This window comes from Dryobates pubescens, chromosome 18, assembly GCF_014839835.1.
Source record: "Dryobates pubescens isolate bDryPub1 chromosome 18, bDryPub1.pri, whole genome shotgun sequence".
Taxonomy (NCBI): Eukaryota; Metazoa; Chordata; class Aves; order Piciformes; family Picidae; genus Dryobates; species Dryobates pubescens.
Genome location: NC_071629.1, coordinates 8,501,777 through 8,517,638, shown reverse-complemented (window position 1 = coordinate 8,517,638; position 15,862 = coordinate 8,501,777). Strand labels below are relative to the sequence as shown.

At 41.6% G+C, this 15,862-nt stretch overlaps 1 protein-coding gene across 1 annotated transcript; it reads left to right on the top strand.

Annotated features, from left to right (window-relative positions):
• Positions 1-5,606: 5,606 nt before the first annotated feature.
• IDS (iduronate 2-sulfatase) lies at positions 5,607-14,317 on the top strand. Its single transcript, XM_009901523.2, has 9 exons — positions 5,607-5,765; positions 6,466-6,602; positions 7,621-7,798; positions 8,668-8,756; positions 9,490-9,690; positions 10,394-10,564; positions 11,225-11,351; positions 12,877-13,050; positions 13,709-14,317. The coding sequence occupies exons 1-9, from the start codon at positions 5,633-5,635 to the stop codon at positions 14,206-14,208; spliced, it is 1,710 nt and encodes a 569-aa protein (XP_009899825.2). The 5' UTR covers positions 5,607-5,632; the 3' UTR covers positions 14,209-14,317.
• The last annotated feature ends 1,545 nt before the right edge of the window (positions 14,318-15,862 follow it).

Sequence of the window (15,862 nt, the reverse complement as noted above, 5' to 3'; positions counted from 1 at the left end):
ATACCACTGTATTGGAATGGATCTTCCCCTCCCTGTAACCAAATGTAACCAAAAATAATAATTTAACAAAAAATTGAAATTTTGGAAGGAATGTGTTGTTTTAACTTGTTGGATAATAGTGTTTTTATATATAAGCAGATCAAATGGTTGGAGGAATATAATTAGAAAATTGAGAAGAATATGAATTTTTGATACCAGGTTTTAATTGTGGTTTGGGTGTTTATTTATTTGGTTAATGTCAATTGTAAAGGAGGGTTGTGATTGGTGGGAATTGTTTTATTGACATTGTTAGTTGTGAGAATTGTTTATGTTTGTGTTGTTGTTCAGGTAAGGAAGGTCACAGCCAGAAAATTGCAAAAGATGTCAACCCACTTGATGATTGGTTTTGTTCATGGTTTGGAGGTGTATCCCCGTGGATTATGTCACTTGTTAAGGAAGGTTTGTGATGGTTAGGCATTATTATACTCATATTGTTGGTTGTTAAGATTGTTTATACTTGTATTGTTACCCAAGTTAAACAGATGACTATTTTTGTTTTGTTTGTTAAAGAAAACGGGGGAATTGTGGAGGACTGGCTAAAGGCTAAGGGACACAAAGATGAGCTGACCAAAGGTGATTTAGCAAAACACAGGACGCAGCTGGCCTAGTTAATGGTACAAGATGCAGCTGGTCCAGCTTGGTCCAGCTGATAGAGCGTGACTTGGCAAGGTATAGTGGATTTTGACCAATCATGGACAAGGACAGAGTCACCTTGAAGAGTTTTAGGAGGAATCGTGGCCAACAAAAAGAGGAACTTGTGGTTAGCTTATCAGGATGGAAAACCGCAAGAGGCAGGTTTGACATTGAACATGTAACCAATAGCATGATAAAGATTTGCATATATGAATGAGCTATCCTATATAACCTGTGTGATTTTCAATAAAGTTTGAAGCTTGCTTATCAATCACATTGATTGAGTCGTCAAGTCTTCCCGCACTGCGACACAAAACCTGCAAATCTTGCTGTTAGTTTTGATTTCCATTTTGGAAGCTATTCCTTGGCCATGTTGTTGTCCTCCACCCAACAGAGGAGGATCACAGCCATTTTGCAATATAGGGAAACAGCAGAGAAAGCCAAGTTGGTCACACACTTCATAAATCAAAGTAAAATTATTTCTAATAATAATAATAGCACTAATTTCTTTATAACCTATTCCTCAGATGCTGACTTGACAGATTTTTACCTATTTGTTTCTTGGGCTTTAGCTCAAGAAGTTTGAACGTTAAAATACAGTTTCCAAATGAAACTGATGAAATCTTTCCTTAAACAGAAAGTGATCATAGCTATGAAAATGCTACTTTATAAGGTCTACTGTTGGTTTGAAAGTATTGAGCTATTGAGCTATTTCTTATAGCTCATTAATAAGATTTTTCCCACTAAAAATCTTGCTGTGCTTAACTTTTAACATGTCTTGTAGTAGTTCTCTGTTCTGATTTTGGCTGGGATAGCATTAATTGTTTCTATAGTAGCCACTGTATGCTTGTGGTTTGGATTTGTGCTGGAAGTGATGTTCAAAACACAGGGATGTTTTGGTTACTGCTGAGCAGTGCTCACACAGAGTCAAGGCCTTTTCTGCTCCTCACACCACCCCACCAGCAAGTAGGCTTGGGGTGCACAAGGAGGTAGGAGGGGACACAGCTGGGACAGCTGACCCCAACTGACCAAATAGATACCCCCTTCCAGCTCATGTCATGCTTAGTATATAAACTTTGGGGAAGAAGAAGGAAGGGGAGGACACTTGGAGCTATGTCATTTGTCTTCCTAAGTTACTGTTACATGTGATGGAGCCCTGCTTTCCTGGGGATGACTGAACACTTGCCTGCTGATTGGAAGTGCTGAACTAATTCCTTGGTTTGTTGCCTGTGTGGCTTTAGCTTTACCTATTAAACTGTCTTTATCTCAACCCACGAGTTATCACACTCTTCTGATTCTCTCCCTTCTTCCACCAGGGTGGGGGTGAGTGAGTGGCTATCTGGGACATAGCTGCCAGCTGGGGTTAAACCACAACTGTCATAGGAAATAACTGATTTTAAGATGCTTAGCTGTTATGTTAGTAGCCTCATCTGCATCCCTAACACTTTTGCAAGCAGTCCTGTAGCCCCCCAAACCTTCAGTATATGCCTCAGCATATTGCTAAATTATCAAATTGTTAAATTTGATACTCAGTGGTGGTGACAGATGATGGGGGCTGCCATTCGTAAGGACTTCCAGAACTCCTAGCAGAATGACTTAAGTTCAGGCAAGGTTTAGGTTTAACCTGTCCCATTAGACTCCTAACTCACCACACCCAATACAACAGTAGTTTGGAAGCTGTATGACAGGCAGCTCAAATGCCCATACATCTAGGGTGGAGTGGACAGCTGAGCTGTGAGACCAGTTTGTCAGAGACGTACTATTAGGGCTGTGATTTCAGGGTCTGAAGTAATTTACCTGGCATCATCCCAGTTTTCTTTTTAGCATCGAAACTTGTGTGCTGATAGAGACATTTTCTAGTGTAATTTGTTCTTCTAGTGGACTGAACTTAAGATGTTTGCTAAATACTTGTGCTAGGCAAACCAGGAAATTCATATCAAGTACCATTTAGCCTATTTGCATTTGAGAGAGGCAAGTTTTATGATAATTAAATGCATGTGCAACAGCAAAATAATTCCTCAGCCTTTTCCAGAAAAAGTCTTCAAATGAAGAGGAAAGAAGTATCTCTTGGGGATATACTGTTCAATACATTTCCAGCAGCTGATCTATGCTAGGAGAGTTGCTAATACCTGTGAGATAACACTGTTTACACACAAAATTAATTCCAAAATATGCAATCATCAAATACACTGAATAATATTCATGAGCTGGTTGCATGTTGTGTGCTCCTTAGTAACTGAGTTTGTAGTTGCAGGCTTTTTAATTTGATTCAAGTAGTGTAGAAAGGAAGTGTAAGATCCACATAAAAATAAACTTCACTGTAACAGTTTAGAGAAAGTGTGTTTGAACATGTGTTCATGGCAAAATACAGACTTCTGAACCAGACATCCTGCTGAACAAATTGGATGGTGACAGACTATTTTAGCCAGTGTTGCTGGTAAGCTTATGGTGGGTGCACACACAGCATGTTTCAAGCCTCAGGTATGATGCTTTACAGAGCAGAGAAACAGGCTATTTTCTATCCCATTAAGGAGTTACCAAACCAAGCCAGTTACAGGAAACCAAGGTTTAACTCTGATGATCCCTATGCTTTTTGTAATTGGCTTTACACTTCCTGATGTTTGTAATTTTTTCAGTAAAGTTGCTCTCTTCTGAAGCATTCCTATATATTTTTTAATGAAATAGCTTTGTTGCATTACAAAAATACTGAGATTGAATTCAGTTTCATAGTTCTGTCAGCTTCTTCAGAGGTGAGATGAAGGATTCTTCTGGTTCTGAGGTGATCCCATTTTAAGCAGATACCCTCCAGTGAAAGAAGCCACCAGCTTGGGGAACTGATACCAGCTTGATAGGAATTCCTCAGTGCTTTTAGGGTAAAGTTCCTGTATTTCTGCTTCAGATGACCTGTGTTGTTTATTGCCTATGGTGTTTACTCCCTGTGTGTTATGATCTGGTTTGTAGGATGTGTACAGAGAACTTGCACAGATGCAGCAAGCATGCTGTGCCTTGCATGTGTTGGAAGTACTGTCCAAGCCACCAACACAGCAAGTGTGCAGGAGATCCAGCCTACTGGAGAAGATCTCTTATCAGGTGTGTTCTCCATTTGATGTGCACATGCACAGTATGTCTGACTTCTCGAGAAGGCATTGAGTTTTGTGTGTGCTTTGTGCTATTTATGCACTGAACATGATGTAATTAATTGCATCTGGTAAATCTGCTTTCTGTGTAAGTGATAGGGTATGCAGAAATCCAAGACAAGCTTTCAAAATCTTTGTATTACCTTTGAATAACCTTTCTAGGTGGGGAAAAGTGAAAAAAGAGGAGCATCTAGGAAAGTCTGGACAGTCAGATTGTTTTCATGGCAATTTCTCTTAGTGCAGATAACTTCAAAGTTGCAGACATACCACTACTTGCACAATCTCAGGAGCACAGGACTAATCCACCTACCTGCTAGCCTCTGATGAGGCAGGTTCTGCTATCTGAACTTTTCACACTCAGCTATAGATTTTCTTTCTGTATGCTAGTCTTTAGTATTTAAAAAAAGTGATGGATTAGGGCATTTCTGTCTCAGAACTCATGCTGCCAACATTTTGATAAGAAAGAGCAACTGATACAGTCCTGAAGCACAGAAAGCATAAAATTATAGATTCCATTAGAAATGCATTGCTTTTGTGGAAAAAGCAGGCTTTTTCCCTTAGACACGGGGGTTTTAATAGTCTGATCCTGAAGACATTGATGTTTGCCAGTACATTTCACTGTTAATCTGGCATTGTAGTTAAAGGAGTACCTAACACTTGCTAAAAAAAGAGAAAACTCTACATGACTTCACAGGTACCTGTGTCACAGTGGTTTTCACACACAAGTGAAAAGTCAGTCATTATCAAATATTAGTACACTTGGCATGACTTTACTTGCTTCAAGACTACATAGTTACAGTATTTTAATATTTTTACAATCTTCTCATGAACAGCTTTATTATACCAACTTGGGCTTTGGTTAGCTTACAGTTGCAGACTGGGAAGCACCTGCATAGTTGACAGTGAGTTCATTTTATACAGGAATACTGGCAATGAATCTGTTTCTCTCTTCCCCAGTTAAGAAGAGAACAGTGAAAAATTTTGGAGTACTGCTTCCAGTTCTGATTCCCCCAGCATAAGAGGGACATCGAGGTGCTGGAGAGGGTCCAGAAGTAGACCACGAAGGTGATCAGAGGGCTGGAGCACCTCTCCTTATGGGGGCAGGCTATGAGAGTTGGGGCTGTTCAGCCTGGAGAAGAGAAGGATCCAGGGAGACCTTATAGTGGCTTTCTAGTACCTGAAGGGTGACTACAAGAAACGTGCTGGCAGCGCTGAACATGCATTTCCACCAACAGCCCACGGGAACTTGGGGTCGCCAGATCCTGAGGTAATGTGGGAATACGGTGTTTGTTACAAGAGCAGAAGTGCTAACTGGTTGTAGACCTGATTAACAAAGAGGACTGAAATGAAGCACGACTCTGAGGGTGCTGCTCTGTATGCTAAAGCTTGACTTCCTTGTTTCCCAACGTCATCTGCATGCGAAACGCATGTCAGAACGCCCAGGGTGCTATTGCGGGGAATGCCCAGTCGCAGGTGACACTGTCCGACCTGCTGCCGGTGGCATTGGCACTGCCATTCTGCTGCCGGTGACGCTGACATTGCCCATTTCGCTGACAGTGATACTGACACCGGCACTGCGCGTTCCGTTGCCGGTGACATCGGCACTGATTCTGGCACTGCCTGTCCCGCCTCACTCCCTCTCGCACGGGCTGGGGCTGACGCGCGGAGCCGCGGCGCCACCGTGTGGTCACACCGGGAAACAGCGCCCTCCCGGCCCCGAAGCCTGCCGGTTGGGCCGGGGCGGGTTAATGCCCGGCAATGGGCCAGCACCGGCAGCTGGGGCGGGGCGATGGGTTTGCCCGTTCTGGCTGCCGTGCCAGGAAATGGCGGAGGTTTCCTCGCTGACTCTGGCCGCCTGGCTTTGCTTCAGTCTGTTGCGCCTGTCCTACGATGCGTTCGCCCTGGAGGCGGCGGAGACCCGTTGGCTTCGCACCCGCGGGGCGCTGGAGCCCAGAGGTGCGGCGGGGCTTCTTCTCCCGGGTGGGGGAATCTAGGCCGTCGGCAGGGTACGCGGAGGAGCCGGGTCGGTTTGCACCGTCCCGGTAACGGCCCCTGGTTTGCAGCAAGGCGCCCGAGGGGACTGCCTGCGGCCCCGGTGCTTCGTGGTTCGAGTCGAGCAGAGCATTTGGGGAAGCTCCGTCTGCCTCCTGGAAGGCTTTCTGGCTTTAGACATCCATCAGTTTGTGCACTGAACATGATACAGCTCGAGTGATGTGTAATTAGTTCTTTTAAAATGTTTTTATCTATCTGGAGTGAAATCCTTTAGCATGACAGCGTCTGAGACATACCCGTGGTTTGACATCGTCTCGAACTTGCCAGCTGTAGGATTCAGTTCTAGGTGGAGCTATGAAATACCTCTTCAAGTGACACCGCCTCTCAGTGGCCAGCTGAAGGCAGCTGACGGAAACCCCGTGAGAGGAAGCAATGACATTAGAAGGGATGTGAAAACCGCTGCAATTCTATGTCAAATACGAATTCCTTCGTTGAAGGAATTAATCCCGCTATTTACACTTACAAAGATATCAGATGTTCTCGTTGATTTTAGTTAATTTTTTTCTTAAGTATAATTTGGGGTTTAAACCTGACAAATCTGCATAAAGTAATCTCCACTCACTGGAGCTTGAATTAATATATTTCTAATTCTGTTCCTTCACAGATGGTATGAATGTCCTGTTTATAATTGTGGATGATCTGCGTCCTGTTTTGGGGTGTTACAGAGATAAGCTCGTGAAATCTCCAAACATTGATCAGCTTGCTTCTCAAAGTGTTGTGTTCACCAATGCATATGCACAGGTGAGAGAAATCATAGTTTTTTTTCTCTCTACAAAATAAACTACTGGTTTATTAGGTGTTAGGCAGATCATTGGAAAAAAAGAAGTATTTGTTAAGGTAAATTATTTCCAGTTGAAAATAAATGGTTGGGCTGAAATATGCTGTATGAACCTATACCTTTGTTAAGGTGAGAAAAATTAAAATGAGGCATTTGAATGATGGTATTTCTGTAGCCCTTGGAGGAGTGCAGTATCACACAAACATTTTTCACTGTTAGCTGCTTAAAAATGCTAAATCAGAATTAGTTCTTTCTACTGTTTATTAAAGGTGGGTTTTTTTTACTGTTTAATTTTTTCTGCCAAGGAATCCATTCCACAGGCCTTTACACAGGGGCAGCTTTTGTGGTCAGCATCACTTAAATGCAGGATGCAAAATCACACTAATTAATACCTTGCCTAGGATGCCTGCCTTCCCAAATTTTGCTGTGCTGAGAAATGAGAAATTTGAGTCTGATTCCAACTAGGGATTAGAAACTTACAAACTCTCGACTCTTGCCAGCCTGGAACAGAATTCGTAAGACCTTTGAATCATAACCTGGACCTTCTGTATGTTTATCCTTTTCATTATTCTTCAGGCAATCTAGATCAGCTAGACTTGGGCTTTTGTTACCACAGTCCATCTGCTGCTTCTGCTTAATTCTGTGTAAGTGTGAGCTACCAGATTTCAACAGCAGCCTGACTAGGGTTTGTTTTTGTTTTTTTCACTGCTAGCTGCATAATCAAAGCTTTTAGTGCTTAGGAACTGGTTATTTGAGGAAAAATTATAAACAGGTAAAAGCATGTCTTGCTAAAAGTTTGCAATTGGGAATTAGTATTCTTAATAAGGGTGCTGTTCATTCCAGCTTGAAGTTACATGAAACACGTTCATCTGCAGCTCCTGAGCCTTTGGATGTTTTGCTCAGCTCCACCTAAGTCAGTTTGTATGTGTCTTCTATTTTTTGCTGTGAGATGATTCTCTTTTTGGATGGCTCTCTCCTCAGCAAGCAGTGTGTGCTCCCAGCAGAGTGTCGTTTCTTACTGGACGCAGACCTGATACCACCAGACTGTATGACTTCTACTCCTACTGGAGAGTGCATGCAGGAAACTATTCCACCATGCCCCAGTATTTCAAGGAGAATGGCTATGTGACCCTGTCTGTGGGGAAAGTTTTTCATCCTGGTATGGTTTGAATTGTCATCTACGTATGCTTAACATGTATGTTGTCACAAATGGACTTCATGTAGAAGTATCAACTGTCTGATTCTTCTCTGTATTGACAGCCTCAATCATAATCATGAACCAGATCCTACAATGATTGTAGGTTGTCTTTAAATCTTAATTTTAAATCTTAAGGCATTAAAGATGAGCATAGTATATGACTCTTATCTAATGAGTATTTTCACATCTAGTCTAGGGATTGAGGGAATAAATGTCTAACATTCCAAAAATACATCTGGAAGTTAGGTATCCCCTGAAGATGAAATTACCGAACAGCTTCATTATCTTAGCTCTGCATATACATGTTTCATAATAGACCATCTGTCTGGATCAGGAGATACAGAGTGTATGACTAATATCACCAATTAAATAGGAAACTAGCTCACTAGTTAAAAAGGCAATAGCACTACTGAGTTGAAATACTGTAATACTGACCTTCTTTTTAGTAGTTCATTACCCCGGAACTAAACTTGTATGAATATAGGAACTTTTGGTTGATAGTAAAGCTAATAAAGGGCATATATGAAGGCTGCTCTTTAATCCTATTTTTTTTGGTGTTTTTTTTTTTGTTGCACTTCCCTGAAATAAGGTTTTTCAAGACCCTTGAGTCTCCCTTACCAGTGAAAGGTGTTTCAGGGAAAATTGTGTGTTCTTACCTTTGACTTTTACTTTTTGGGCTTCTTTTTTTTTCAATTGTGAAAGATCATTCAAAACCTTTCTTCTTTTAGCATATTTAAAAAGAAACAACTGAAATCAAGTTAAACTTGTGTTTGAAGTCTTCCTGATTCAGTAAACTATTATAGCATTCCTAATATCTTTACCCTTTTCAGGAGTTTCATCCAATTACAGTGATGACTATCCATACAGTTGGTCCATTCCACCCTTTCATCCCTCAACTGAAAAGCATGAGAATGATAAGGTAAGAGTGATTTGTTTAACTCTAGCAAAGGAGGTTTTCAGGATATGGTCAGGTTTTGTGTTGGGCATAGGCTGTGCTCTCTGGTTTTTAAGAATGCAACCTGTACAGGGAAACAACTGGCCAGTCTTACATTCTGTTTCCTAGCCTGTCAAAAAGAGGTTTGTCCCTTCAGTGGTGTGTTATGTTAATTCACAGAATTCATCTGCCCATCCTGCAGATACTTGTAGTATTTTCCTGGCAACTGTATAGTCACCTAATTTATCTTTACTCACCAATTATATATCACCTGCTGCTGGCATTTTCTCAGAAACAAAGTCAGTAGATTCCAGGCAGTTTTCTATGAGCTCTTGAGATCAGGAGTAAAAACACACACACATGTATATATATATTGAAACCAAATTCTGGCTTCTTGCTAATAGGTCGAAGATTCTATTCATCATAGAAACCATGTTTTCCCATGGGACTGTTTAATCTTCAGCTCAGCTTTAGAGAGGATTTTGATTTTCCATAGACAGGGAAGTGGCATTCTTGAGCTCCTGAAGCTGTCTGCTCAGTCACCGGTGTACTCTGCACCTTTGGTGTTCATAGAAATTCTGAAATTCCTGTTTTGTATCCAATCTGCAGTCTTGGGGGTAGAAGGAATGGGTTTGAAAGTTACAGAACAGTGGATTTCTTCTTTGCTTTTACAGAAGTTAACTACTTAACTAATTATCTTTTTTTTTTCTTGTTTAAGACTTGTAGGGGTAAAGATGGGAAACTTTATGCTAACTTGGTGTGCCCAGTGGATGTGTCAGAAATGCCCAGTGGTACTCTGCCTGATATTCAGAGCACTGAAGAGGCCATACGCTTACTGAATGTTATGAAAACCAAACACCAAAAATTCTTCCTGGCTGTTGGTTACCACAAACCACATATCCCACTGAGGTACCCACAGGTGAGGACATAGGAGCCTGCACAGAAAGGAACCTAGAGAAGTGTTGCTTTTGCTTTTCAAAGCTATGTCCACAAAGGATTTATCATAGAATCACAGAACACAGGTTGGAAGGGACCTTAGGGATTATCTGGTCCAATCTTTCCTGGCAAAAGCACAGGATAGACAAGATGGCCCAGCACCTTGTCTAGCTGAATCTTAAAAGTGTTTATTGGTGTTGTTTCTGGAGAGGAAGCTGAAAACCAGCTTCTGTGTTGCGTTTCAGAATGTTTAATGAGAAGGAGTTGTGAGCATTCAGCTGAAAGCTCAGCCTCTGCCACCATAATAATGACTGCCACTGCATGGAGGCAGTGTTCAGCTTGATGGAGTATGACATAATGAGGACTTACTCCATTCCCTGTTTGAGTTGGTGGCAAAACTCCTACTCATTTCAGAGAAAGTGATGTTTGATCTTCTATTTTAGTGTTGCTTTGAGATACTGGAGACTGTTTATGGGTACTTACTAACTCAGTACTTCTCAGGAACTGTTTGGGGCTGGCATCCATACTATTGCTTGCTTTTACACTCTGGGGTGGGTAAATGAAGCCTTATAAACTGGAAGAATATTGAAGAATATCCAAGAGTAAATGGTAGCTGTTTTACAACACAAAGTTCACAACAGTTCTTAGAGGTGAGGACAGTCTTTATGTTTCTTTGTCTTGTAAAGGAATTTCTCAAGCTGTACCCCTTGGAAAACATCACATTAGCTCCAGATCCCTGGGTACCAGAGAAACTACCTTCTGTGGCATACAACCCCTGGACAGATATCAGACAGAGGGATGATGTGCAAGCATTAAATGTTAGTTTCCCTTATGGACCACTTCCAGATGACTTCCAGGTAAGCTGTCAATACAATGCACTGAAGTCAAAATGCCTTAACTTGTTCAAATGCAAGGGAGTAGTCAGCTGCCCCTAGATGTTCCTAGGTATTCAGAAACTGACACTTTGCAAATACTGCTAATTCCCTGCCTTGCAAACTGTCACCGCTATCTTGGTAGACAGACCTTCACTCTTAACTGCAGTCAAGCTAGTGGGGGTGGGGAGGAAGAGACCAGCCATCAACTATGTACTCCTTGTTTGTATATAAGGGAATGTATGTAGCAGCTACCAACGCTGTGTTTGTTTTCATGATCTGAGTCTGTTCATCTGTTTGTTTGCCACTCAGTGTATCTTCTTTTGCAAGATTTCCTTTGACTTTCCAGTGCCTAAGCCAAAATAAGATGCACTGTCTGGACCCTGAGAGAAGCAGAACTGATTGGTTTGTAACATCTTGCTTGAAAAATCTTCTGGGAGATAAATGGAATTTTCTAACCGCTTCCTCCCTGTTTACCTTTTCTGGGACATGAATCAGGCTACAGACACTTGAAATATAGCTTTACAAGTAAAACCCTTCAGTTTCTTTACTTAGACAGCCACCCACTGGTTTTCCTGAGTGTGTGTCTAGGGAAAAGCTAACTTTTTTTTTTTACCCTCTCTCTCCTGTTTTCTTACCTTGCAGCGTCAGATTCGTCAGAGTTATTATGCAGCAGTTTCTTACCTGGATGTGCAAGTTGGCCTGCTCTTGAATGCTTTGGATGATGTAGGACTCTCAAATAGCACAATAGTAGTTTTCACTGCTGATCATGGCAAGCATTTAAATCTTTCTCCAGTTCACTCTTAATAATTGTGCAACTCAATGCTGGCATATTAATCAAGTGTGTGTTTATATGATGTACAGCAGAGCTACCATACCTTGTATATCTGGCTAATCTGTCTCTAATTAAATGGACTGACACAGGCGTCTAGGGCTGCACAGCTCTGTGCCCCTGCAGGCACCTCTCTTTAATCAGGTTGAGGATTTACCAGTGAATGATGAGACTGTCTGCCAGAACACTGGGTCTCAGCTTGCTGGATTCCCACCTCCTACCCAAAGAGTGGCTCTTGCTGGGAACAGTGCTGTGAAAGGATAGCGACCACTTACCAGCCCCCCCACCTCCCAGCCCCCTCTTACAATTTGTAGAGAGCCATCTGCTACCGAGGATGACAGGCTTTCTCATTAACTGCTGAAGTGTGTTTCCTTGCACTTGTCATTGCTGCTTGCAGAGCATCTAAACTGATAGCAATATGGCTCCCCCCTCATAACTAAGGTCTTACACACTCTGCATCCTGGGGGTGAAAAACTGAGTTTGAATCAGGGGATAAATACCTCAAGCATCTAATGTTTGCTTCAATACTCTAATATTTGTTAAAATAACCTCCTCCTGATCCTTTTAATTGAGGGATGGCTTAACTGACTTTAACAAAAGTTAGAGTATGGCTTAACTAAATCAATCTGAAGTCACATATTTAGTTCATTTGAGTTGAATTCTATGAGCGTGTGTGTCTAAGCAAGCCCTTACAAGTTGTAGAGCTATGGGGTTTAATTCTGGTACTAAAGCCACTCTGGATGTTCCTTTTGACTTGCTGCCTTGATTTGGGTTTCCTGTTGTAAACTGAATTTCTCTTTCCCTTATTGTGATTCACTGCAAACACTTGGTGTTTCCGGTACCATAGCTAGCAAAGTGATCAAAAAACCCCAATGTGTTAACATAGCTGTTACAGAGCTCTTTTGTCTACCCCTAAAGTGAAGTTGGCAATAAATTGGCCTGGAAGGAAGTCACGTTGGCATCTCTTCCAAATGGAAGAGGAGAGCTAAAGAGTTTTGATGTCTATTGCTTCCTCAGGAGTTACATCCTGATGGGGCAGTCTGGCATAGATAGCAGCCTTGGCTCAGAGGGATATTTGGTCACAGTGTTAACGGGAGTATTTCAGAGCTGGCAGCTGCCCAGAGCTTAAGTAAGTGCTTTGTGGAATTGATCTGGAGGCTCTTGTAGGTACTGACACACCTCAGTTCCTCTTTTCTGCTGTTTTAATGCTGATTTCCTAGTTGTAATCTGGAGTAGGGGGAAATAAGGAAAGGTGTAATTATATCCTTAATAAAAGAGTACCAAGTTGCAAGATATAGTCAAAACAGCTTTCATGTTAAAGAAAAATCTGGTTGTATTTAAAGATAGATTATTTGTTTTTAATATAACATTGATAACAAACTAGTCCATTTACAGTGGAAAAAGGAAAAAATACTATTGCTGATCTACAACCCAGCATCTGTTCTGAATTGTGTTCTTTATCTAGGATGGTCCCTGGGAGAACATGGTGAATGGGCAAAATACAGCAATTTTGACGTTGCTACCCGTGTGCCACTGATGTTTTATGTGCCAGGAATGACAACTTCCTTTGTTAGTCAAGGAGAGAGGGTCTTTCCTTACCTTGACCCTTTTAGCCACGTTTCAGGCTTGGTTCCTCAAAGTAAGTTCCCAGCATTTATTTTTGGTTTACAGTAGATACATGTAAAGAGATAGTGATATAATGATACTTTGCCTACAGGCAGCTTAAGTCCATGTTGGCTGTGCTTCTCGTACTGAGGAGAAACAGGATGGTGAAGGGATTTTTGCTTTGGTTAGATCTCCTTAGGTGGAAATAGCTAGATGTCTGAGTTAACACAACAGGTGATTTGGTTTTGTGTGGTGTAGAAGCCTGAAAGTATACTTGACCTACCTTTTGTAGTGCACCTGCTGTCTTTTCAGCAGTAATTGGTAAACATTCTCTGTGTAGCACTGGAAACTGTTTTGATGGAGGCACACTTGTGTTAAACTGCTGACACTGGAACTTGTTTTGTCTTTCTGAAGAGTTGAAAGTAACGAATATTATTGTCTTGAAGGCTGCATATTTGAGAAATGTAGATGTAAAAATGTTCTCTTTAAAAATACATCACAAATGCATCAACTAGCATCTTCAGAGCTTACTGCCACACCATAATTGCCTTGATTTGTGTCACCCCACAAATCCAGTACAAAGCACTTTCAATAAAACACCAACTTAATTATCAGAATAAGTTTCTAAAATGTTTTACCAGAGTCTGTCAAACCATTGTGTTCCTTAACTTGTGTTTTGATGTTTCTTCTAGGGCAAAGCAAAAAAGTGGTTGAGCTTGTGTCTTTGTTTTCAACACTTGCTGAACTTGCTGGCCTGCAGGTTCCTCCTGTGTGCCCAGAGACCTCATTTCACGTGGCACTGTGCACCGAGGGGGCAAGCATTGTCCGGTATTTGAATGCCTCTGAAAATGCAGAGGAAGAGAAAGATGAGTGTGATGACAGCTACAGATGTTTCAATGAAGAACTTGTTGCTTTCAGCCAATATCCCAGGCCTGCAGACACTCCTCAGTGGAACTCTGACAAGCCAAAGCTGAAGGACATCAGAATCATGGGCTATTCCATGCGTACAGTTGACTACAGGTATACTGTATGGGTTCAGTTTAATCCGAACAACTTCAGTGCTAACTTTGAAGACGTCCATGCAGGAGAGTTGTACATGGTAGAGACTGATCCAAATCAGGATTATAACATCTATAACAATACCTCACATGGTTATCTTCTCAAAAAAATCCTTGGCTTCCTGAAGCACTAGAGCTCAGAAACTTCTTTGTGCATGTTTGTGCAACACTTTTGTTTTATATATGGAACCTTTCTTCTGTTGTACAGAGAACACTTGGATTGAATTAAAATCCTCTTTGTATCAAAACACTAAGCTACTGCCTTTGTCTTGTTACATTAGTCTGGGGAAGGCTAAGGGGAGATCTTTTTGCTTTCTACAGTTACCTGAAAGGAGGTTGTATTGAGGCTGGTCTCTTTTCCCAACTAACTAGCAATAGGACAAGAGGAAATGGGTTTAAGTTGTGCCAGGGGAGGTTTAGATTGGACATTAAAAGAAACTTCTTTACTGGGAGAGTGGTGAGGCTTTGGAACAGGCTGCCCAGAGAGGTGGTGGAGTCACCATCCCTGGAGGTGTTCAAGAAGCTGTAGAGGTGGTGCTTCAGGACATGATTTAGTGGTCATGGTGGCTGGATTATGGTTGGACTTCATGATCTTAAAGGTCTTTTCCAGCCTTAGTGATTCAATGGAGTCAGAGTGAACTTCTGCAGTTTTCAAACACAAGCACACAACACTTCTGAAGAGGATGTGGAGGCCCATACTGTGAAACATAGCTGTGGTCTTCTGTAGTCACTGAAGAACTAAAATTAGTTATCTGTGCTGAAACTAGTGGTGTGAAAGGTGCAAAAAGAAACTTATGTGCAGAAAACGTGTCAGTAAACAGGTCCTGTCCACTTGGGGATGGAGTGGTCAAAGAACCATTTGATAGGAGTGAAAAGCTGAGGTATTTGCTGTCAGCCTCACCTCCTGGCTAGAGCCAAAAGAGAATCACAGAATGTCAGGGGTTGGAAGGGACCTTGACACATCATCTAGTCCAACCAAGGAAAATTCCTCCTTTATCCTGACTTGTTCTGGGACCTTGGGTGTCTGGGGCTCCTGGAAAACTTCATTTCATTTCAAGTTTAATTTCAAATAAGAGGTGGTTTTTTAATCTGTAAATACAGGACTCTGAATTTTTAATTATGTGTATGAAATGACTGCTTTTATCATTGAAACACTAAGACTTTAGGGTTAAAGTAACGCCAGGGTGATCTTCTGTAGTGTTTCATGTGGACTGGTCCAGTGACTCCATACATGAGATGAGATGGAAACCTTTAGCTGTTGTAGCTTGCTGTAGTTGCTGAACTGCTTGCTGCTCTTGAGGATTTTTCACATTCAGTGACAGGAACTTGGATGTGTGCATTCTTTGGTGCTAAGTGGGGCCTGGCATTCTTGGTTTGGGATTAGGATAGCTAAAAGCCTCCCATTTAGTTTGAAGTTTTTAGTGTGTCATTTAGCAGCACAGGATGTGGATCAGTAGTTGTCCCAAGCTGTGCTGTTAAGTAAATTTCCATATGGCCAAATGCATTAAGGTAAATGTTTGTGAGCTTGTAGCTGAGAAAAATGTTTTTGCTGAGTGTTTTAAGTGTTATTTGTACCTTATGCTCACAACCACGAGGTACACTGTACTCTAGTGTGATGGCAGTAATTTGTATTGTGCTCTAGCAGCCTGCTAGAGTTCTGTCATTCCAGCTTGGTAATGGAGGCTCTCCAAATTTGTACCTTAACAGATAAGAGCTTGTTCAGACTGCTAACTTCTACCACCTTTCCCAATAAACCACTGCAATTCCTACAAAAAGAAAAACCCAGCC